Consider the following 24,792-nt stretch of genomic DNA (forward strand, 5'->3'; position numbering starts at 1 on the left):
CAGTAGCCAAACCAACGACGTAGTTCGACTTCATCTCATTGCTTTACCCAAGCATCTAGCCACTGCAGCCACAGTAACAAGACCAAGAATTTCGTTTGCGCCGTCTTCCGATGTTGTACCGCACTGGATGGCCCCAGCCATGCTGAGCAATCCGCCGCAGTCCACTGCAAGCTTAGTTGTCCCACGAAGCCGGTGCTGCAAGCGCCGTCCTTCAACGCAGTCCCACACCGCACTGACTGTTGTGAAGCAACGCCAGCTGCCGCGGTCCGCTGCAAGCAGACAACCGGCAACGAAGCGACAACCCCAGGCCGCCACCAAGACAACAATCGCCTCCGCGTGGGCTCGGCGACACCCTTCCAACTTGCCACGCGGCGGAAAAATCGACCCGGCAGAAGTATGGACAAGGACCGGCAATGCCTCAAACCGAGCTAGGTCTCAAGAGACGACGCCTCCAAGAAGGACACGACGATAACAGCGCCGCCGTCGCTCGTCCAGAGGACAGGGTTTTCACCCAGAGAATAAGGATGGATCTACACATCCGAATTCTTAGAACAAATTTAATATTTTAAAATAGATATGTTTAAAATTTTATGCTAATATTTTTTATATTATCAAGCATATTATTACACATAAGAATAAAATTTTGTATAGATTTTTTTATGTATTATTTGCTCCCTACAATTAAAAATGTGAAAAAAGATTCGAATCCGTATCCGATCCGTATTCGAATTTTTATATCTATTATTTGAGAATATATATGATAAATTTGAGGTTTAGTTTTTATGAATCTTTACAAGATCAATGTTAAATACAAGGCTATGGATTTACATAGTAAATTCTATATCTTATTTGTCCATAATCGAAGAAAAATGACCAAAAATTTGACATTCGAATAAACATCCGAATCCATCCTTACCAGAGAACCTCGTGCAACAGAGTTGTAGCTCCAGAAATGACGCCCCCAACGGGAAACGATGTCAAGGACGCCGCCGTCATCCTGCCAGCAACGCCGGCAAGGGCTTTCGCCCGGAGCATCCGAACTTGAAGCTGCACACGCACAAAGCGGCGATCCGGCACCAAAGCCACGACCTTCTAGGACAACAACACCACCGCGCCTCCACACGCCAAGCCGCCGTAATTCCACCTACGCTTTCCTCGCCGTTAGCAGCACCAAACGCAGCATCGCCGCAGCCTGCGAGCCGGAGAGGCCGGCTCCTGCTCACTGGCTTGCTCGCCTCTGCTTCCGCAGCCCACAGGCAGCCGACACCGCGCCCACCGTCGCCAACTCCTCCACCACCGCCTAGGCTCATCCATGTCGAGCTCACAACGCCGACACCCCTCGCCGGACCGGCCTCCTCGCCGACAGCAACCGCACATGGTCTCCGCCCCACGTCGGGCAGCCAGAAGGACGCCATCGTCTAGGGCCGGACGCCCGCGACTGCGCGCCGTCGGCACTGCGCAATGCGGCACCGGCCGCGCCACCCCTGCAGCCAGCAGATGCAGCCCCGCCGCTGCCCTCGTAGCCATCACGCGGCCTGCCGGGTCCGGCGGCGGCGAGGACCGCCGCGCCACGCTCCAGCCCGCTGCAGATCCGCCGGCGCGAGGACGCCGCGCCGCCAGCCCGCATCGCGCGGACGCCGCGCCGCCGGCCCGCCTTCACGTCGCAGGGCACCAAGAGCGCCGGCCGCGCCCCCACCTCCCGTCGACGGATCCGACCGCGAGCCGCCATGGCCCCATGATGCCGGCCCGCCCCGGCGCAGGAGACCCTTGCAAGCCGATTTGCCCCGCCGTCGCCTTCCTCGCCGGCCACCGGACTTCCGGGTGCCCGCTCGAGCGACGACGAGGGGAGGGGGGAGGCGGCGAGGGGGGGGGGGGGGCGGGAAGCGGCATCGTGAGGGGCCCCTCCGTCACCTAGCGGGGGCGACGCGAGGGGCAAGGGGTACTCCCTTGTAAGCTCATAATCCAGAACGTACATTATATCTACAATTCTATGTACATAACAAATAAATCCAAAAAGAACTGTAGTAACCTATATTTTAGAACCAAGGGATTAGTAGTTTTTGCTGAGAGATGTACTACTTGTCTGTAGTTTTTATCTTTTTTGGAAATGGAAACTTACTGCTTGCTACAAACTTAACGAAATTCGTCGCGGGTGACAGCAAACACCGGCTGATGGAACAACGATCGATTCATCCGCGATGCATATTTCTGGTGGAAAAAAAATGAAAGGAGTGTCAAGAGCTAATCTCCTATTCCCTCTGTTCTAAATTATAAGTCATTCTAAAAATCTTGAAGAGTCAAATTTTTTCAAATTTGATCAAATTTATATAACAAGATAATAACATTTACTATACCAATTAAATATTATTAGATTCTTTGTTAGTTATATTTTCATAGTATATCTATTTGATATTATAAATTTTTGTGTTTCTCTGTATAATTTTGATTAAATATTGAGATGATTTAATTTTACAAAATTCTTGGAATGACTTATAATTTGGAACGGATGGAGTAGGATTCTTTGATGGCAGGCCGGAAGCATCTAGGCTTTACCAATGGTGACAGAATCACGGCCTACGAACAAGCGGCCCTCTAACAGTAGGAGTCGTCGAGGATTCACACAAGGGCCCCACATGACAGTGAAAAAATGTGGACCCACGTGTCATCGAGGGAAGGGTTGGGTTCCTGGCGCGCTCAGCAGAATGTGAAAACCCCCTCCCTCCCGCCGACACGGAAGACGAGACGAACGGCGAGCGGCGACAACGGGAATGCGGCGCTCGGGCGGGGCCTCTCGCGGCGGCGACTGTCGATCCAGTGAGCGGAAAGCCCGGCGGAGGAGGGAACCCGGCCATCCAGTCGCGCTGCCTTGGCGTGCAGCGGCGGCGGCGGCGGCTTCGTTTGTTTCGGGGAGCCGCGCGAGTCACGCGATACGGAGTGACGCGGCGGCATCGAGCGGCTCGATCCGGAGTGGACGGGAGCCCCCGCCCCTCGTGCGCCTGGGCTTGCCGCCTCTCAGCGGGGAGGCTCCATTTTAGGTAATTAAATCTTTCTGCTGTGGGCGAGCCAAGATTACCAAATCATCCGTCGAGATTTCTACCAATGTATTCACATTTTCAACATGCGCATTCGTCTTCGATCAACGGATACTAGTCTGCGATGTTCCAGCTGTTTCAGCAGGATTTCAGATCTTGTTTTCCGGAAACGCATGGCCAACCAACCACCTCACGAAAATCCACACCAGCTGTGGGCGAGCTAGAGAGTATGAGGGGAGAATCATTGAGCTGTAATCGGGTAAAATTGTTGCCAGCTAGAAATGTGGGTGTGAATATTACCAACAGCTTAGGCTGTTGCTGGTGCTTGCGCATAGTATTATGGTATGGAGTTATGAACAACAAGCAAACGGCCATATATGACGCCAGCTCGTTGTCCACACGTAATGACAGAGGTATGACATGTAAAAGACAGGTAAGCTTGATACTTATCCTCTGAATGACTCATGGGTCATGGCTGAATACGGTGGGTGAGGTTTAGATTGTGGTGCACCCTTTTGCGAGATTTTGGGGTTTTGTTTTTTTACAGCTAATACAATGTGTGTACAACTCATAAAAGTGGAAGTCGACTGAGATAAAAGCACTGAGAGTTGGTAGTGTCCATAGGCCGTTTTGGATTCCATTGAAAAAACACGTGAAGTTCTCTGGTGCTTATTTCGTGCACGGCATCTATTGCCACAGCTGTATAAAACCAATCACCCATTGATGCTGCATTTCATAATTGTAGAAGAAATGTAGGATTGTTTAATATGTTTTCTCACTTGAAAATGTCAACAGCCGAGGTTCCTAATTCCAAAGACCCGGAAATTGTTGATTCTCTTCTCCTTGATCTGTTAGATCCAGAAAATAAAGCGTATGCCCTTTCCATGTTACCTAAGGTAATTTTGTTTCTCCTCTATACTGTCTATTCCATCCCCCTCATATTCATTTGGCATAATATATCAACGGTAATCGGCACTGGGTTGTTTCAAGCTCAGATTGCTTATGATGGCATGATTCAGTCAAAACCTGTCTGTTGCCAATTTTGATGAGGTCTTCTCTAATATTTCTATTATAAATTGCGATGTAATTCTCTATCTTTCTTCTTTGATTAAGTAGTAAGTGATCAACTCATTTGATAATATTAATGCTTGGCCACTTAACATAATTACGAAATCGTGAGGTACACATGCTTACTGAATGATTGTAAAATGCATAGATCTAGTTGTTTTTCCTCCTTTTTTTTGGTAAAGACTTGATTCTCTAACTCTCCTATAAACACTATTGTATATTTGTATTAACCTATAAACACCTGTTTATTCCAAATATCTTAACATTTGGAATTATAGAAAGTTCATCTGGATATAAATAAAATTTATCCCCATAGCTGACCGATTTAGTTTGTGCATCCCTAACAAACTAGCAGTTTCCCCATTAGCACTACCTTTCTTCTCCACATGGATCTGTTGTTACTTATTGATCATAAAACATATCAAATCCATTTTTTAACTTATATTTTGATGATGCACGTTGCTATTCTATCATTCTCCTCTCTCCTTTGATTTAAAAAGGTAAACACCATTCCCTTTCAATGTCAGCATGTAATGTGAAGCATTTTGTATTTAGTAGCTTCTAGGGATAAGGCAACAGGTGCTAGGGACCTGCTCTTTCTAATGCACTCATATCATAGATAATGTGATGGTACTTCTACTGCAGTAAAGACAATATCATTGTGTAAACTTGATTGCATCCAAAATCATAGAGACAGATTTCGTTCCGCCTATTTCTTAAACCAAAGACAATCCTAAATACCCGAAACACTATACGATCCAAAAAGGCTGTGCATAGAGAAACAAACATACAGAACCTTTTAAAGAAACAAACCCAAAAGTGAAGGGTAAATATAAGGATGTATTTAAGTTTTACCTGATAAGTAGAAAGGAAAAGGGTAGAAGGGTCTTTAAATAAAACGCCGAGACCAACAATTGTAGCCTTCTTTTATTTTCTGCGCCTATTTGAAACGGAAAATCTGCCATCTTCCTTGTACACAACCCGCTCCTCCACAAAGCCTTGCCTCTGTCTCCCCAAGTGGCAAGAGGCAGTAGAGACTAGAGACTGCAACTCCATGGCTCAGGTGGTGAAGAACACTAAGATGACGCTAGAGGAGCTTTTGCATAACCTCTGCGACCATGAGTTGCGTGGAAATGCCCTCGTTGAGCTCTCCAAGGTCCCTCTTGCGCCTTTGCTTATCTGCAGATTATACATCCCCGCGATGAAGATTTAGACTTTTCATTTATCTCTGGAGAGGATTCTTGCCTGGAAGTCTTTTTAGTGAAATTCTGCATCTTGTGGTGCTATGTGGCTTTCTGGTATTAGGAGGTTCATTTTTAATGATGGGTGTGGGAGTTGGTATATAACTGAGGCAATCTACAGCATTTCTTTGCCATCGATTCTTGGTGCGGAAAAGTTGTACTGTTCGACCTCTTGGGGGTTTTAACATGAGGATCCAAGGTTATATTGTGCGATTTAGATCCATCTATTAATTGTTCTGAGGATCCAAGGTTATATTGTGCGATTTAGATCCATCTATTAATTGTTCTGAGGATCCAAGGTTATATTGTGCGATTTAGATCCATCTATTAATTGTTTCTGCTTTTCCATTTGAGAATTGCGGGAATTTAGGGATTGTTATGTGCGACATTTTAATTTTGTTTCGTAGTTAGAATTCTGGTGCATGTAGCACCTCATCAGGAGATTTGGTTTAGATCTAGTTTTGTGTTTATCAAAGGTGGATTGCTGTATTCACACTAATTTTTTAAGTTTCATGTCAATGATATTTGATGCATCTTGATTCAACAACTGTGCCCATTTGATCTCTGTAAATCGTCTTCTGGTGTAGTATCTTACACTATGTTTGATTGGGCTGAAAAAGTGTTCATCTTTTATTTATTTGTTTGTCTAAGAAGTAGTAGAGCGAGTTTGCCTTGTTCAAATATAGTTTTTGAAGGATATGTATGTATGGTAAGGTGTTTATCTGTACTTCTGAAAAAGAGTTGCTGTGTTTGTAAGTTTGTTCAGATGTTATCTGTTGTAGCTTATTGCAAATAATAATGATAGCAAATTTTGAACTGCTGGTGACCCATCTCATCTACTGGACAGCTTTTCAGTTGCAATTAAGAGTTTGCTTGCAAACTGGGCATGTTTATTACGAAATGCCTTTATAAGTAATTATAAGTTTGATAGCTGATTACCCATCCTTTTGTATGAGCTACAGTAGTTATTTTACTGTTTGTTAGCACTCCAGTTCTGTATTTGAGCTGCTTGTTTGTCAAACAAACTATTATTGCCCCTATACATGTGTATTAACATGCTGATTGCCCGATTTACATACTATTATTTTTTTCTAATGATAGTTGAAGCATGTTCAGTCATTAACATGCCACATCATTGATGAAAGCAACAAATTTGGTATATAATGTTCTTTTTGCAACTATTTTTTCAGAAAAGGGAGACACTTAATAATTTGGCTCCACTGCTGTGGTACTCTTTTGGCACAATAGCTGCACTGCTCCAGGTATGCAGTAACCCTTGCCCTCTTCTTTGCTTACTTATAGTATGAGCAAGCTTGAATAGGAGCTTTGAGCTTACTCTGTCCTTTTATGTAATTATGATTGGTCAGTCATTGTTGATCCAATCCTTGAGTTCCTGGCTGTCAGTTTTGTTAATATATGTTCTTGAACTTTAAATAAATATTCTATCGAACTGTTGGTCAGCCTTTTGGTCTCACTTTGTATGTTTTTCTACTTGGAAAAATAGGAAATTGTGTCAGTCTACCCTGCACTTTCACCCCCAACATTATCGGCAAGTGCAGGGAACCGAGCCTGCAATGCACTTGCACTTCTTCAGGTATGGTTTTAGGGTAAAATGGGGGTAATAGCAGAAAGTTGGCTGCTAGTTGCAACCATCCCATGACATACTGTACAGCATAGTGGATTTTTCTTCTGTTTGTTGTTAATCATTTTAAGCTTCCAGCATTACATTTTGTATCATATATTTTGTTCACACCTGCCAAAAATTGTTGCAGACTGTTGCAGCACACCCTGAGACCAGGACTCCTTTTTTAAAAGGTACTGACTACAAGAGCATGACTCTTTATGTCCAATCTGTAATGCATTGAAGGCGGGCTTTGTTAGCCATCCTATGTTCTCTCAAGGTTTTGTCACAGGGACACTATTATGTAATGGTTGACACTTGACAATTATACATTTGGTTTATGTCTAAGTTGCTATAGTAGAATTCTGAAGTACTCTTTCCATCCATCGATAATGTATTGCAATATATTTCCAATTGCTACAAAATAAACGTCAGCTTAACTAATTTGCATACGAATGTATTGATGCAACTTTTCTGCACTAAACATGCATATTATTTGACCAATTGTTGGTTAAATTTGGAAAAGCTTGACCTTTTCGAATCTTACTATACATTATATTGCTGGGTGGAGGGAGTACTATGGATATATTTTTTTTACATGTTTAGTACTTGTAAACTTTGTAATTTCTGGATCTTGATATTAGTTACTCACTTTGTCCTGTCCTTTCATCCTTTGTTTTTGCAGCTGAAATTCCCTTGTACTTGTTCCCAATCTTGAACACTACCAGCGAGGCCAAGTCTTTCGAGTACCTGCGTGTTACTGGCCTTGGTATTCTCGGTGCTCTTGCTAAGTGTTGGTGTATATGTGAGCCCATGAATAGAGGCTCATGTATAGGATCTATATATCCCATCCTTCTAGGGTTTGGAGGAATACATCTCATTGTTTTCTCCTACATGGTATCAGAGCCTAGCTCTCTCTCTCCAGCCGCCGGGTCACTGTGCGCCGCCGCCGCCGCCACCATGGCTGGCTGGCCGCCGCCACCGCCGGCGTTCTCCTCTTTCCCTCCTCTCCCTGCTTCCGGATCTGACGCCGTGGCCGGCTTCTCTTCCTTTCCCGGCGGCCGCTCCCCTGTTCCTGCGTGGATCCAGGGCGTCGCCACCTCCTCTGCTTTGGGCGCCGCCGACTCGTCTGCTCGGCCTCCCGCCGCTGGCGCCACCGCCGCCGCCGCCCACACCGCGGGCGCGGCTGGCACGGCCACGGCCGCCGCCCCCGCGGCCCCTGCTGGCGTGCGCGTGGCGGGCGCGGGCACGGCCGTCCGCGCGGCGGGTGGGAGCACCTCCACCAGCGGCTGCACACCCGCCAGCTCCCTCGCGATGGCCGCCGCGGCGACCGGCGGCTCCGCGGTTGTTCGCGCGGCGGGCGGGAGCGCCTCCTCCAGCGGCTACACGCCCGCCAGCTCCCTCGCGATGGCCGCCCAGCAGCCCGCGGGTGCGGCTGGCGCTTGGCCCCCGCGGCGCGCCCCTGCCTCCTCTATTGTGGGGGGTGCGGCCACGGGTGTGGCCGGCACCTGGCCCCCGCTGCCGTGCCCTGCCTCCCCTTGCGCTGGTGGCTCGTGGCTGCCGCCGCATGACCCCTCTAGGGCCGGTGTGACGCCGCCGCCGCCTCCCTCGCCGCCGCGCAGGCCGACTCACCCGCCGCGCACGCCGTGCAGGCCACCATCACACCCGCCGCGCAGGGACCCCGCGCGGGCCGCTGCCTCCCTCGCCGCCGCGCGCACCGCGCAGGCCGCCGCCCCCGGCGCGTGGCTGCCCCAGGGTGCCGCCGCCGCCCCGGCTGCCGGATCTACCTTCCCCAGGGCCACTGGCGCCGCCCCTGCCGCCAGACTTCCCTGCACGCGCCCGACCCCCCCCCCCCTTGGTGCTCCTCTCACCGGCCAGACCGGGGATGGGGGAGGCCGAGGGCGTCGTCGGCGGAGGGGACGTGGTGGTGGTTGCTCGGGGCACTCTGGACCCGACTCCGGCTCCCACTCCTGCTCCTGGCCCTGGGGGTACGCTCTGGCCATCCTTCAGTGCCCCATGGCCAGGGCGCATCCCGATGTGGCTGTTTCAGGGTCAGTGGGGGGGGCTCGTCCTCAGCCCCAGTCGAAGGCCATGCTCGCCGCTGCTGCTCCCCTGTTCGCGCCGTTCTGGACCACGCCCCCTCCACTTAGCCAGCAGCCGACCTGGCATGGGGGGTGGGACCAGGCTGCACTGGCGCAGTCCTTCAGCGCCATGGGGCGGACGCCGCCGGTCAGCACCAAGTGGATCGCCGACTCGTGTGCCTCCTTCCACACCACCCCAGATGCCGGTATCCTCTCTTCTGTCCGAACCCCACACCCCTCTTGTCCTTCTTCCATCATGGTTGGTGGCGGGTCTTGCCTTCCTGTCACCGCCGTGGGTTCTGCTCCTGGCTCTTTTCGTCTTTCCAATGTCCTTGTTGCTCCTCAGATGATTCATACCCTTCTTTCCATTCGTCAGTTTACAGTTGACAATTCTTGTTCCATCGAGTTTGATTCTTCTGGCCTCACTGTAAAGGATTCGGCCTCCCGACGTCCGCTATTCCGGTGTGACCGCACGGGGCCCCTTCACACCCTTCGCCTCCCTTCTTCCGCTGCACCACTCTCACCTTTTTCTTCGCCCTGGCCGTCTTGGTCTACCGCTTTTGCCGTGACGCCGTCTTCCACCACCTGGCACCGCCGTCTTGGTCGCACTGGCCGCGACGTTCTGGCTCAACTCAATCATAGTACCGAAGTTCCTGGTACTAGGGCTCCTGTTGAGCACCTCTGCCATGCGTGCCAGCTCGGTCGTCATGTTCGGCTCTCTTTTTCTTCTTCTTCTTCTTCTTCTTCTTCTTCTTCTTCGCATGCTGCGCATGCCTTTGATCTTTGTTCACTGTGACCTGTGGACCTCTCCTGTTCTCAGCCTTTCTGGCTATATATATTATCTGGTGGTGGTCGATGATTTCTCGCACTACTCTTGGACTTTTCCTTTGCGCGCCAAGTCTGAGACCTTTCCCACCCTCCTCCACTTCTTCGTCTGGGTGTCCACTCAGTTCGGCCTCACCATTAAGGCCGTCTAGTGTGACAACGGGCGTGAGTTCGATAACTCCACCTCCCATTCCTTCTTCCTCTCTTGGGGTGTTCAGCTGCGTATGTCTTGTTCGTATACCTCTCCTCAGAACAGCAAGGCTGAGCGGATGATTCGCACGACGAATGACGTCGTGCGCACCCTTCTGATCTAGACCTCTCTGCCCCCGTGCTTCTGAGCTGAGAGCCTCCACACCGCTACATACTTGCTCAACCGTCTTCCGTCCACTGCTTCTCCTGCTCCCACTCCACTGCTTCTCCCGCTTGACTCGGTGTGTGTTCCTTGGTTACTCCCCTGACCACAAGGGGTACCGATGCTTTGATCTCACCTCTCGTCGCGTCCTGATCTCCCGACACGTCATATTTGACGAGTCGGATTTCCCCTACTCTACCTCCTCCACACCTTCTCCTGACCCCGAGCTGGAGTCCCTATTTCCGACTGACCCGGTGGTTCAGCCATCTTTACATGTCGTTCCTTTCCCTGCAGGTTTTTCCGGCACACCGGCACTGCTTCCGGTGATCCCTGCTGCGCCACGCGTGGCCCCGGTGCCCGCGGTCGCGCCACGCTCGGCCCTCGGACCTCCGGTCGTGCCGCGTGCGGACCCGGTGTCTCCTGCTGCGCCACGCGCGGCTCCGGTGCCTCTCCCTACACCTACGCGGTACGCTCAGCCGGTGCAGGTGTACCGGCGTCGTTCGGCGCCGGCACTGGAGTTGTCGCCGCCGCCATCTACACCGGAGCCGCCACCGCCTCCGTCTCCGCCGACTCGCTCTCGAGTAGAGCCGGAGGTGTACCACCCGCCAGTCGTCCACCGGGATCCTCGGCATATCTATCCCATGGTGACTCGGCGTATGGCATCTCATGCCGCGACCCTCTCCGCCACAGAGGGCGAGCCGCGGGTCTCTCTGGTACCCTCCTTTGTCCGCGACATCCTGGCGGATCCTCAGTGGCGTCGCGCGATGGAAGAGTACGCGGCTCTCCTTGCCAACCAGACGTGGGACCTCGTGCCGCGTCCGTCTGGTTGGAATGTGGTCACCGGCAAGTGGATCTGGACGCACAAGCGTCGGCCTGATGGCAGCGCTACAAGGCTCGCTGGGTTCTCCGGGGGCTCACCCAGTGGGCTGGTGTGGACTATGATGAGACCTTCAGTCCAGTGGTGAAGCCCGCTACGGTGCGCACGGTCCTCTCGCTCGCACTCTCTCGCTCCTGGCCTGTGCACCAGCTGGATGTGAAGAATGCCTTTCTTCACGGCACTCTGTCAGAGACAGTGTACTGCTCTCAGCCAGCGGGATTTGTGGACTCGAGTCGTCCTGATATGGTCTGCCGGCTCAACAAGTCCCTCTATGGTCTGAAACACGCTCCTCGGGTTTGGTACTCTCGGTTCGTCACGTTGTAGCGAAAATGGCCTCTCATGCCATATTTCAATATAATGTTTTGGCGATTGATGACACACACAACACTTGGACTAATGTGATTGTTAAGATGACTATTCTCAGGCTTTTAGGTTCAAGTGATGACACAGAGAAGAGAGGTGTAGCAAGGCCCGGTTAGCGGACGGGGGTCGAGGGGGAGCCGCCCCTCACGGGTCTCAGGGCAGCGCCCTGAAAGCTCTTCGGTCCAAGGGACAAGGATTGAGGCATTTTGCTATCATCGGTTAAACCGACGTAGAGCAAAATGAACTCACCGGTGCAATCACAGAGAAGGTCTGCGGGCTAGGGTTTTACACCGGATTAACCGACGTTGAAGAAAATGCATACGTCGGTGCATTGCCAAACGAAGACCGAGGAAAATACCTACACCGGTTGAACCGACGATACATCGGTCAATTGCATCGGTTCAGTTGTCCAGAGAGGTGGTTTTTGGAGGAACGTGAAGAAGTTACAATCACCGGTTAAACCGGCGTTAATTTTACGTACACCGGTTGATTTCATCGGTTAAACCGGCGATATACCGGTTAATTGCTAACGGCTAGTTTTTCAAGTAGCAGTTTACATACACCGGTTGAACCGATGATGGCTTTTGGGGTACGTCGGATTAACCGGCGTTAAGCACATTTCTGACAGCTTTTCTCCAACGGCTATATTTGCTTATGCTGCCTATATATACCCCCAAGGCCGGGTCATTTGAGAGTGCTGGAGTTCAAGAAAGTATACAAGAGCTAAAGATAATCTCCAACCACCATAGAGCTTCATTGTACATCATATAGGCTTAAGCACACTTGTGAGAGTGCTTAGTGCTTATTTAGGCTTAGTTCTTGAGAGAACTAGCTTGAGAGAAAGCCTTGCTGCGGCAAGCACCTTGTGTACTCGTCGTGTGACCCTCCGACTTGGTGTGGAGTGGCAACGACACTTTGTGCGGGGAAGGAGGCCTCTACTTTGTGTTAAAGCTCCAAGATAGTGAAGACGGTGCCGTGGTGACGCTTCGAGATAGACGGTGGCGGTGACCTCGTCTTTGTGACTTGGCGTCACTTAGTCTTTGCTTGTCGGGAGGCTTGGAGGCGTGGCAAGACGGTGATCGAGCGAAGAGACTCGGCATCACACTTGTTCGTGTTGGACAAGTGGCCGTGGACGTAGGGAGGGACTTTTATGTCCTAACCGAACCACGTTAAATCGTGTGTCTTGGTGTCTTTACGGGAGTTTGCATATCCTCTCACTTACCGCTTTACTTACCGCATTACGTTTCCGCATTTACTTTTTCTTGCTTACCTTTACTTTTCTAGTTAGTTTGATTAGGATTGGCTATAGGTTGCAAGTCTTTTGGGGTAAGTAGAGGGTAGCATAGATAAACCTTAGTCAAAACTAGCATGTGTAGGACGTGTTAGGTTTATCTTATGCAATTAGATTGAGCCCTAGGTTAAAAAGCGATTAGCGACCTTATTCACCCCCTCCCCCTCTAGGGTCGGACACCCCGGTGATCCTTACACACATTCTTGCTGACTTTGGGATTCACCGAGGTCAAGGCTGACACTTCTCTGTTCATCTACCGCCGTGGGGATGACATTGTCTACCTACTGCTCTATGTTGATGATATTGTGCTCACCGCCATCAGTCAGCAGTTGTTTGAGCGCGTCATCTCCTCTCTGCAGTATGAGTTTGCTATGAAGGATCTTGACCATGCTCCACTCCTGTCGATACTCAGGCGAAGCTGTTTGCTGATCTGGGTGATCCCGTGGCTGGTCCTACTGCCTACCGGAGCCTTGCCGGTGCCTTGCAGTACCTGAACTTCACCCGGCCGGATCTCACCTATGCCGTTCAGCAGGTATGTCTTCAAATTCATGATCCCCGGGAGTCTCACCTTGCTGCACTAAAGCGTCTCCTCCGCTACGTCCGTGGCACCGTTGACTTCGGCTTGGTTCTTCACCGCTCTCCCACCTCTGAGCTGGTGGTCTACACCGACGCTGATTGGGCTGGCTGCCCGGGCACTCGCCGTTCCACTTCCGGTTATGCCGTCTTCCTGGGCGACAACCTGGTCTCCTGGTCGTCCAAGCGGCAGCCGGTTGTCTCCCGCTCCAGTGCTGAGGCGGAGTACTGGGCTGTCGCTAACGGCGTGGCGGAGGCGTCCTGGCTCCGACAGCTCTTGGCGGAGCTCCACAACCCGCTCGCCAAGAGCACGCTCGTCTACTGCGACAACGTCAGCGCCGTGTATCTCTCCACCAACCCCGTCCAGCACCAGCAGACAAAGCATGTGGAGATCGATCTGCACTTTGTGCGCGACAGAGTCGCCATCGGCGATGTTCGGGTACTCCATGTCCCGACTACCTCCCAGTTTGCTGACTTCATCACTAAGGGACTACCCTCCTCGACCTTCTCGGAGTCTCACTCCAGCCTCAACGTAGCAGGTGGCTAGTTGTGCCTGCGGGGGGGGGGGGGGGGGTATTTGCCCTTTGTACACTTTTTGTACTCTCTTCTTGTCCAGTCTTGAACACCGCTGCGCCGGTTGCTCAGACTGCGGGGGGGTGTTGGCTTTCTTGTTGTCCAGTCTTGAACACCGCTGCCCCGGTAGTTCAGACTGCGGCGGGGGGGTATATGTGAGCCCATGTATAGAGGCCCATCTAGAGGCCCGTGTATAGGATCTATATATCCCACCCTTCTAGGGTTTGGAGAAATACATCTCATTATTCTCTCCTACACTAAGGTAATTTATTGGCTATACACACCTGAGAAGATTAATCACAATGCCTCATTAAGTAAATAGCCTGGATCTGCTTCATCACTAAACATGCTATGCAATCATCAATTAAGATTCACGTTTCACATCCATATTCAGCTTTGGATGGCTATGAAATTTAGACGCATCTTTGTTCTCTGTGGAATTAAAAGCTAACTATTAACTTTAAAAATCAGGTTTACTGTAAAACTTTATGAAATTGAGACGCATCTTTGTTCTCTGTGGAACTAAAAGATGACTATTTAAATTTTAAAATCAGTTTTACTGTAAATATTTAATGTCTCCTCTGCTCAGTTTCTTGAATGATTTGTAATGTTTTGAGCAGAATGTACTGGACATCCGAACCCATCTAGTTTACCCTGAAATCAGCTGGTAATGATTCAGTGCCAATATAAACCTTTCACCACATGATTAGTTTTGATTTTTCATTCATTAGCATCTCCACCACCTTTACCTATTCTATAATGCAATGCCAGAAAACTGGATAACTCAGCAAGACTAGGAAACTAGAATTTAGTGATCGAAGATTCGGCGGTATGATTATGGAGCTGTTTATCTAGGCTTTGAAAAAACAAGCATTGAAAAGAATATATAGTAAAAATACACGGGCAGTCTTTAAACTTGTTGTGGAGTGTCATCTAGGTCCGTGAACTTAGAAACTGCATATATGGGTCCATAAAATTGTTCAAGTGTGTCATTTAGGTCCTTGGGCAGTTGCACTAGAACCATTCCTGGTGATATTAGTAGTGTTCAGTTTAGGCATCCAGATTAATTCCAATCAATTGGAAAATGAGACCTTTTATGCCTCTTGTGAGTCTCTTGAAAACATGACTATCCTATGTCATAATAATTAATATTTTATTACTGTACTCTAGCACATAATTTTAACTTTAAGTCCACCAAAGAATGATCGATTTTAGTGTTTTAGCAATTTCATACTTTTGCAGTGCTGTAGAACCAACTGTGCCTAAATTTATTATTAAATGACTCATGGCACAAGATGCCGGAAGAATGGAGGAGAAGTATATTAGTACCTATCTTCAAAAACAAGGGCGATGTTCAAAGTTGAACTAACTACCGTAGGGTTTAGCTGATGAGCCATACGATGAAGCTTTGGGAGAGGGTTATCGAGCATCGCCTAAGAAGAGTGACAAGTGTGACCCAAAACCAATTTGGGTTCATGCCTGGAAGGTCAACCATGGAGGCGATTTTTTTAATACGACAATTGATGGAGAGATATAGGGAGTAGAAGAATGACTTGCACATGGTCTTCATTGACCTTGAGAAGGCATATGACAAAGTACCGAGAAATGTCATGTGGTGGGCCTTGGAGAAGCATAAAGTCCAAACTAAGTACATTACCCTCATTAAGGATATGTACAAGGATGCGACGACGTTTGTCCGGACATGTGATGGTAACACCACTGACTTTCCTATTAACATAGGCCTACACCAGGGTCAGCATTGAGTCCTTATTTATTTGCTTTAGTGATGAATGAGGTCACAAGGGATATACAATGTGAGATCCCTTGGTGTATGCTCTTTGCTGATGATGTGGTGCTAGTTGACGAGAGTAGGGCAGGGGTTAATAGGAAGTTAGAGTTGTGGAGACGCACGTTAGAGTCGAAAGGGTTCAGACTTAGTAGGACCAAGACCGAGTACATGATGTGCGATTTCAGCGCGACTAGGCATGAGGGGGGAGACGTTAGTCTAGATGGGCAAGTGGTGGTCCAGAAGGATACTTTTCGGTATTTAGGATCGGTGCTACAAAAAGATGGCGACATTGATGAAGATGTTAGGCATAGAATTTCAGCTGGCTGGTTGAAATGGCGACAAGCTTCTGGCATCCTTTGTGACAAGAGGGTGCCACAAAAGCTAAAATGCAAATTCTATAGGACAGCAATTCGTCCGGCGATGTTATACGGTGCTGAATATTGGCCTACAAAAAGGCGACATGTCCAGCAACTGAGTGTATCAGAGATGCGGATGTTGCGGTGGTTTTGCGGGCACACAAGGAGGGATAGAGTCCGGAACGAAGTTATTCGGGATAGAGTCGGGGTGGCACCAATTGAGGAGAAACTTACCCAGCATCGGCTGAGATGGTTTGGACATGTTCAACGAAGGCCTCCTGAGGCGCCGGTGCGTAATGGGGTTCTTGAGCGGATCGATAATGTAAAGTGGGGTAGAGGTAGACCTAAACTGACGTGGGATAAGTCGGTTAAAAGAGACCTTAAGGATTGGAATATCTCTAAAGAGATAGCTTTGGATAGGAGCGCTTGGAGACTAACTATCAATGTGGCTGAACCTTGAACTTATTTCTTTCGGGTTTCATCTCTAGCCTACCCCAACTTGCTTGGAAAAAAAGGCTATATTGTTGTTGTAAATGACTCATGGCAAAAAGCAGTTCTACTGGTAGCAATGAATGCTTCCATTTTTTTCAGATGTGGAATATTCCAAAATCCTAGAAAAAAATTGTAGATGTTAAATTATGCTCATCTCCAAAAGTATGCAAGATGAGGCAAAAATGTAAAAAATGCCTTGTATCTACAGTCTCTTTGTTGCTCCATAGAAATGCGTGTAAATTATTGTATTCAGAAGGTAAACATGGCAACATGCCCCATATGTGAGAATGCTTATGGATTTCTGGAACATTTGTATGTTTCTTTCAGTGGGAACATTTCTCATGTTCAATTCCTACTGGTAAAACAGGAATTGTTACCTTAAAAACAATAAATTCTCTTCCAAGATCCATCTGTTGTTTTCGACAAATACTATTTCTTCAAATGAGAACGAAACTTCCCTGTCTTGTGATACATGCAGGTAGATGATACTGAAGTTGTCAAATTCTTGCTGAAAAATGAGGTCATTCCTCTGTGCTTGCGAATCATGGGGACAGGCAGTGAGCTTTCAAAAACAGTATGTCATTCATCTTTTGCATCTGCTCAGCCATGTCACATAATGATATCCTATCATATTCTTTTAGCATGCTTGGCATTCTGAAGTTTGTGTGGATTTTGGCATGCTATGGGTCATGTAGTTTTTGGCACGCTATACATAATTAAGGATTTGTTAATTGGGATCATTGGTCATCTACTGTCTTTTTGTTATCAGCTGCATGCTATCCAGATCTTGAGTAGCCTATTTGGCATGATATGGCATGCTAGTCTCTTTCAATATGTCATATATTTTGCAACTTTACATCTTGTCTATGTGAGGCAGACTACTACTGGTCATTCTATGTTCTACGATGTAGCCAATAAGGTCATCAATAGCCATCACGATCATTGATCCAGGCTAGGTTCCTCTCAGATAAACCTAAAATTACCTTACAACTTCTAAGCACAAAATTTTCTCGAATACGCAGGAGAGCTGCGTATCTTTGTATTAATAGGTAGAAAAATGAGTTTTTACAATGCGCAATGCCGGAGCACACGCAGCTTTAGTTGTGCAGCTGCTATTACAAAGAAGACTCAACGTTCATCTGCTATTACAAAGAGAGAAAACTGATTACTTGGAAAATAAACAACCTAGCCTCTTGGCCCCTCTAGCACCCAGAGTTCAGCTTCTAAGCACAAAATGGGACTTATGAAAGGAACTTCTGAAACTATTCAGTAATGTTGTTTCAGCAACTGTCTTCTGCTGCTAATTTCAGTAGCAAATATACATGTCAACGGTGTTATATATATTTCTCTTCAATGCGGTTGAGGAGAAGAGTAGGAGTGGACTCATAAATGTTTTAAACCTCTTTTTGACATCTCACCTGCATAAACCACAAGTAGTTGAGTAGAGAAGCCTAGGTCTCCCTTTGCAGGTGGAATGAAGTAAATCCAGTAGTAAGCCCCATCAGCAAGGCTTGGCCAATGAGCATTTACACTACTAATTTAATAACCATTGCTTTGATTCACTAATGAGCCAGATGCATATGCAGGTGGCCACTTTCATTGTCCAAAAGATTATGCTAGATGAAGTGGGGCTACAGCATATCTGTGCCACCTCGGAACGTTTCTTTGAGGCAGCCAATGTTTTAGCAAACATGGTGGTTGCATTAGCTGAACAGCCCTCCACCAGGTTGCTGAAGCACGTTATCCACTGCTACATCAGGCTGACGGATGATCCCAGGTATGTGCTATCGCTTGCATAGTAGCAACTTAAAACGATAGCATGTACATTTTTTTCCCACATGATGATGTATATCTCTCTTCCCCTCTTGATTGCAGGGCCTGTGCTGCGTTGCGAACTCACCTTCCTGAGGCTCTGGGAAACGGAACATTTGATAACTGCCTTAGGGTGAGTTTTGCTCCCAATTCATCACCTGGCTCCTATCAACAGTTGCTCCAGTTACACCAGATTGACAGTTGCAACTGAATACTAACTGTATATCTGTATCTCCGTACTGCAAATACAGGACGACCCTGCTGCAAAGGATGCCCTCCAAAAATTGTTGGATAAGCTGGCTGGTCCTGCCGGCGAAGCACCTCATCCAGGCCCAGGTCCCGCGGCAGGCAGGACCCATGGAGAACCCGCTCAGGCAGGCCCAAGTCACACGGCATGATACAGATTTGGTTGCTGCAATCCAGAATTGGCTACAGCGATGCGATTATCTTTTAGCGAATTGCAGCTAGTGGAAGACCATGCATGGCTCTCGCACAAAGCGTTATGCTGCAGTTTATTACCGTTTCAATAAGAACTGAGGCAGTCAGTCCAGTTGCAGTGCCTGCAGTAGTACTGCTTTATGCATTCTTAATATTTTTGGACAACAAAAATTGAACAAAATCAGTGTTCTAAAATAGAGAAAATACCCTTTTATAGCTCCCCTTCTGATGTATTGGGTGGTCGCCGTGCCTTTGGATGTTTTAAAATTTGACTAGATGCGAGGGATACTGGAGGGTTTGTCTATTTTCTCAGGAAATACATTGAACTGTGGTATGATGTGTGGATTCAGGAATTCTTGCTCTGCCTGAGAATCTTGTGATGATCTGCTGCTGACCGGCTGTACAAGCCACCGGCTAATGAAATGAACGAACACCGTGCTGTTCGGACTTGGATTGCTGGATTGGAGTTCTTCGCTGAGAGAACCGGAGAGCCGATTTTGAGATAAGTTTTGAATCACATAATGACCTCTTTTTATACAGGACAGCGATTTACATGATCATAACTGGTTAATTTAGAGGATAGTGTAATGTAAAAAATAGAAAAGAGTGGGCATCACTTCACAGCAACATCGGACCCGTTTAAAGATTGGCAGGGCGTGGCTGCAAGCCAAGTAGGCAGCCCATGGCCCTACTTTTTTTATTATTCAAAGCTCAACAAAGTTATCTTGACGAGCTACTGCCAACACTGGATGATCAAAGATCATGTTTACATTTCACTACTGTTTTATTTCAGTACACAGGCACTAACTAGTACTTTCTCCATTCCAAATTATAACTCATTCCAAAAATTTTGGAGAATCGAAGTTCAGATTGCGGGCGGGGCGGATTCTTAAACGAGCCCGCCCCGCAAATGTTGTTTTCGTGGCCGATGCGGCCCGGCTGCAAAGTTTCGCGGGCTTTTGTTGTCCTCTCCCACTAAACCCAATGGACAGGAACATTAACCCGCTGGAACCCGCAACAAACCTAGACTGCTCAGCCGCCGCCGCCACCCTCGTCTGCCAATCTAGCTGTCTCCTCGCGCTCCGCCTCACCATCCCGCGAGGTCGCGCCGCCGCCATCTGGAGGTTCCGCGAGCCCTCCGTGTGCGCTTCACGGCGCGCCCGCTCTCCAGCCTCATCTCCTCTCTGACATCCGACACCTCTACCGCCTCTCCTCAGCGTCGTCGGGCATCGCCCAGCCACCGCGTGGCTACTTCTCTTCCAGTCACTGGTTACCTCTACTTCCTGGCCGCCTTCGACAACTCGTTCCTGTTCGCCGCCAACAGCCACTGCGAGCTCATGGTAATCGACCTCACCGCGCGCGCCGCGACTCCCGCCGTCCCCGCTCGGGCCACACATGCATCTCCTCCCTGCGGACTGCGCCGGATGGAGGCTGTAGATGGAGGCAAGCTGGGCTTCGGGCCTTCGGCTGCCGTTAGCAGGTCAAGAAAGCTAAGCTGCGCCCGTGCGTGGCGTTGCTGCCGTCCATGGCGCTGCTGGACTACCGATGCGTGGCGTTCCTGCACGAGAACTTGCATGCATGGCCAGGATACGCCCAGATGATTCATGATTGTGGACTGGGAGGGGTCACTACTCGGCTCAGATGATCTTGCCTCCGCCGTCCATGCTGATGGTCTTGTGGTGACCTGGACAAACATGTATAGGTCACATGATACAGGCAAGAAAGCTAAGCGGCACCCATTTGCGGGTCACGCGGGTTCTATATATTTGCCGCTAAACCCACATGATGCTAGTAAGCGGTATAGTAGATTTAGTGGACAGCCACAGACCCGCGTAATTAGTTTGCGGCTAGCGGTCGCGGTCTTCCGGCCGTCCACAACCCGCCCCACCTGCACACTGAATCAAAGTTTTTCAAATTTGACCAAATTTATATAACAGCATAATAATATTTATGATACCAATTAAATATCATTAGATTTTTTGTTAGCTATATTTTCATAGTATACTTATTTGATATCATAAATCTTTGTGTTTTTTTTTATAATTTTGATCAAACTTTGAGATGGTTTGAGTCTCCAAAATTATTGGAATGACTTATAATTTGGAATGGAGGGAGTAGCTTCTAGTAGTTCTTTCCATCGCAGACTCGCAGCACTACAGCTAGTCAGCTACAGGCAGCGTGGATCCCTCGTTTATCTGCACGGCCGCCACCGCCGCGTCGGCCACCTCGCCCATCCCGCCGCCTCCCCTCCTAGTGGCGGCCGCGACCTTCTCGGCGTCCACCACTCCACCCACGTAGCTGCCCTGTCGCCCGGCGTCCCGGTCGCGGCGTCGCCCAGCACGTCCCTGACCGCCACGACGGCACCGTGCTCGTTCGCCGCCGCGGCCCGCTGTGCCGCGGCCGCGACGCCGCCGGGGACGACGCGGCCCAGCCCCGTTGCGCTCTCCTCCGCGGCCTCTATCGCCGACGCATAGGCGCGGTCCACCGGCCGGCCTCCGGCCGGGCTCAGCGCCATCGCTTGCAGAGCCTGCCCGACTGTAACCGCCTACGTGGCCGCCGGTTCCTCCTCCCTGCAGCGCCGTCGTCGCCGGGGCGGCCAGGCTGGGCATGGCTCATGCTTGCTGCCGACCAGTGTGACACGCTGCCTGGGTGTGGCACGGCACGGCACGGTTCAGAGCAAATAATATCGCACCGCGGCCTCTTGCCCCGACACGTGTAGGCGTGGCCGCGTGGGCTCTGAGCGGATCTAGAAAAAATACTAGGAGGAACTGATTTACATCATTTTTTATTTATAACTACTCCTCTCAAAGTTTAATGTTTACAAAATTATAAAAAAAACTTAGAAGAGGCTCCATGATTCTAGCATGAATAGGAGGGGCTTGAGCCCCGGCTGATAGGGTGCTAGATTCGCCCCTAGCTCTGAGGTCGAACCAAAGATGGGAGCCGCAAGGTTTGGCACCTTGCAGCTCTGCTTGACACGGCAACCTGGGCTGCAGTGAGCCAGTGACACACCTGCATGTACTGGATGCTGGGGGTGCCGGAACGATGACAACGCTATGTTTTTTTTGGAGTCGCAGGGCAACGGGCAACTTCTCCTGTGCACGGTGCACCCAGCAGCCTCAGGAGCAGAGACTTCAAGTCAACCTTTAATAAGCTTAGAATATTAATTAATAGACGAATAGATATGGTAGCTTGCTCGTCTTTTATCTAGGGAAGCTCATGTCAAGATGCATATATAATATAATATAATATAATATAATATAATATAATATAATATATCTATACTATAAAGATCGAAAGGAATTGAAAACTTTTCTCATCCAATTTGGATCCGCCGTACCCCTCACGCTGGGCCAGCCTGTCGTGGCCGATGGGGTGGGAGTAGGGGTGGTAATGGGCTATGGCCCTAGTAGTCTTTTCACAGCCCAACAAGATCCTTAAATTATTTAGTTTAAAATTGAATAAAATTAGAGTCCGATCTTTTTAGGGCCCGGCTCCTAGATTTTCTAGTTCAAAATCTTGGGCACTTTACCACCCTTAAATGAGAGAGGGTGGAGACTCGTAGAAACCGCGAGTTAGAGCGTATTTCTGTCCAAAACTAATTGTTTTTCTCACCTGGACCGATCGTACCAGCCAGCGATATCTAAAATCACCGGTTGCAAAGGGGATGACGCCGGCGGTGAGGGCATCGAGTCTACTGGTTCGACAACCGCGGCGTCGGCCGCAGCTCCGTGCCCCCGAACAAATCCTACTGCTCGTGAGTTTGCGCTCCCGATCTTTTCCCGCAGATCCAGTTCCCCATCAGTTCCCAGCCGACCCAGCCAGTAGCCCCGCCTCCTCCCTCCTGTTCTCCCCATCGGTGTCTCCGTCCCCCGGCCGCTGCCTGGCGTGGAGTGCGGATCCACCCGAACCCGGAACGATTTCTTCATTCCTTGCAGATCTTGCTTGGACGAGCCATTCTCTCTATTCCACGGAATATCGTCCTCCGCACCACCGCCTCTTGAATCTGAGTCGCTCATGCTCACCAATCCAGTTGTTTGTTGCGGATTCATTTGCGCACCTGGTTTAGAGAATTATACAGTGTGGACACAAGCTTATTTCTATTACCATCATCAGAATGCTGACGAATTTGCTACTGGAGGTTTAACTGAACCTAACCATATTTTATTTTTCGTCAATGAATCCGTCTCAGACATGGCAATGCGGTCAAAATTGTGAAATCTGATGGGTTTTATTTCGTTCACTTTGTTGCGTGTACCTACTCAACCAATTTTTGTCGCCACTGTCTGACTGCTGATACCCCCTTTCTCTCTGTGGTCTGACACTCTGATGAACCACGCTTGCAGTGATTGAAGCAGGAGGCACCAGGAGTTAATCGCATATCAATGCCCCAGATCGCTATGAGCGCCTTGTCGTGCCTGAGGGCACCAAGAAGTGAGTCCTTCCCCAGACCTCTTTGTCTAGGTTAAGTTGCCTACTATTCACGCCTCTCAACGATGTACGTTCGCGGCTAGGTCAGAGTTTCAGCAGGGACACAGCACGAGGCAGTACAATCAATTTGTCATTATATTGGAGTTTTCATTAGTATCGTATTAATGTAAAGCACGTGCATGCGTGCATGCACGGACCACCTTGCTAGTACTAAAAAGAGGATATATTTCTTTTGAAGCAACAAAAGAATAATTCCGTTTCGATATTGCCATATAGACCGAAGCCTCCAAGGAGGATGTAGGTGGTGGCAGCGGTACGTGAGGGTGATTCGTCTGCCCCATGCCTCCCAAGAGAAGCCGATGGATTGTCACTCAACCTTTAGCCAATATTGCGTAGTCCAAGAGAGCTAAGGTGTTGCTCATGCAGCATTTTGATGGTGAGCCTGCACAGGAAGAGCTCTCAGAGCCAACCAAGAAGATGATTGCTAACTACTTCGATGGTAACCTTAGCGGCAAATACATGGAGGCAGGAAGGGAGCTCTTCTCGTCCCTGAGGAAGAATGGGATATATATGGTTGCGTGCTGATGCAAAGCACCTAGTAGAGATGGTTGAGCAGTGGTAGTCTTTTGGTCCTCTCTCAACCCCTCTTAGATTATTTTATCTTTTATGTAAATTACAACCGCGTGCTCTAGTTTGTCGCGAGAGTGCTAGCTCTCCACGTTGTTGTAAGAAACTTTTATTCCACCATCCTCTTAATACATTTGTCGCGAGAGTGCTAGCTCTCCACGTTGTTGTAAGAAACTTTATTCCACCATCCTCTTAATACAATGCTGATGAAAAGATGGGAGTAACTGAGTAATTCTTGAGAAACACAAGCACAGCTGCTGCTTAGAATGATGAGAGGAGGAAAAAAACACAGCCTATATGGTAGCTCATCTCGATCTTGCTGTCTAAGGCCTAATATGATCTTTCATGTAACACATGCTTAAGCCTGAAAAAAAAAGTCTTTGTTACAATGCTGATGAAAAGAGGAAATTTATTTTTGATAATTGGAATAATTGAAAAAGAAGGGGTTGGCAGGAGGAACGCAACTTCCCCCGAGAGAGCTCTTGGACCTTGAACCCCCCCCCCCCCCCCCCCTCATCCAAATCCACGCCGCCCCGGGTCGATCCGGGGTGTGACGACGACGCCCCCCCGGCTGAAGCGACGCATTTGCAACCTCTGAATATAAACAGCAACCTCTGAATATAATACGCATGTTGAAGCGCATCTACGCTGATAGATGCTAATGGTAAGTTTCAGTGATTAATGACAACTGTATGCGACTAACGTGTGTTTTGAAGAAAAAAATTAATGAATATATTAGTCTCATATGTAATATGAAAGGAGACCCCTCAATTCAAAACAATCATGCGTGCCAAGGACTCCATTCCAAAGATTAAGGACCTTTCTAGTCTCAAGTGTCAAAAGGAGATGAAAGACACTTGATTTACCTAGGGTTTATAGTTTTTAGTTCTTGACCGTACTATTAAGAGGGGTTCATGAGTTAGTAGCTTGACCAAAATTGAGTTGGCCTT

General features: G+C 48.7%; 2 protein-coding genes across 2 annotated transcripts; both read left to right on the plus strand.

The window, feature by feature from the left end:
* Positions 1–2,718: 2,718 nt before the first annotated feature.
* LOC120653599 lies at positions 2,719–9,511 on the plus strand. Its single transcript, XM_039931307.1, has 6 exons — positions 2,719–3,928; positions 6,532–6,603; positions 6,846–6,935; positions 7,114–7,156; positions 7,648–8,229; positions 9,477–9,511. Exons 1-6 carry the CDS (start codon positions 3,800–3,802, stop codon positions 9,509–9,511), a joined length of 951 nt encoding a protein of 316 aa, XP_039787241.1. The 5' UTR covers positions 2,719–3,799.
* A 6,906-nt stretch (positions 9,512–16,417) lies between these two features.
* LOC120656244 (CCR4-NOT transcription complex subunit 9-like) lies at positions 16,418–19,000 on the plus strand. Its single transcript, XM_039934281.1, has 4 exons — positions 16,418–17,108; positions 18,121–18,311; positions 18,410–18,479; positions 18,598–19,000. The coding sequence occupies exons 1-4, from the start codon at positions 17,007–17,009 to the stop codon at positions 18,742–18,744; spliced, it is 510 nt and encodes a 169-aa protein (XP_039790215.1). The 5' UTR covers positions 16,418–17,006; the 3' UTR covers positions 18,745–19,000.
* Positions 19,001–24,792: the final 5,792 nt, after the last annotated feature.

Source organism: Panicum virgatum, chromosome 1N, assembly GCF_016808335.1.
Source record: "Panicum virgatum strain AP13 chromosome 1N, P.virgatum_v5, whole genome shotgun sequence".
NCBI lineage: Eukaryota > Viridiplantae > Streptophyta > Magnoliopsida > Poales > Poaceae > Panicum > Panicum virgatum.

What these genes read in the sequence shown, in the direction of transcription:
- LOC120653599 (XM_039931307.1), top strand. Translation starts at nt 3,800, where the DNA reads ATGTTTTCTCACTTGAAAATGTCAACAGCCGAGGTTCCTAATTCCAAA. An exon ending in ATGCACTTGCACTTCTTCAG is followed by an intron (nt 6,936 to 7,113) that starts GTATGGTTTTAG and finishes AAATTGTTGCAG; the next exon opens with ACTGTTGCAGCACACCCTGA. An exon ending in CACGGCCGTCCGCGCGGCGG is followed by an intron (nt 8,230 to 9,476) that starts GTGGGAGCACCT and finishes CTCACTGTAAAG; the next exon opens with GATTCGGCCTCCCGACGTCC.
- LOC120656244 (XM_039934281.1), top strand. Translation starts at nt 17,007, where the DNA reads ATGCAGGTAGATGATACTGAAGTTGTCAAATTCTTGCTGAAAAATGAG. An exon ending in GCAGTGAGCTTTCAAAAACA is followed by an intron (nt 17,109 to 18,120) that starts GTATGTCATTCA and finishes ATGCATATGCAG; the next exon opens with GTGGCCACTTTCATTGTCCA. An exon ending in AGGCTGACGGATGATCCCAG is followed by an intron (nt 18,312 to 18,409) that starts GTATGTGCTATC and finishes TCTTGATTGCAG; the next exon opens with GGCCTGTGCTGCGTTGCGAA.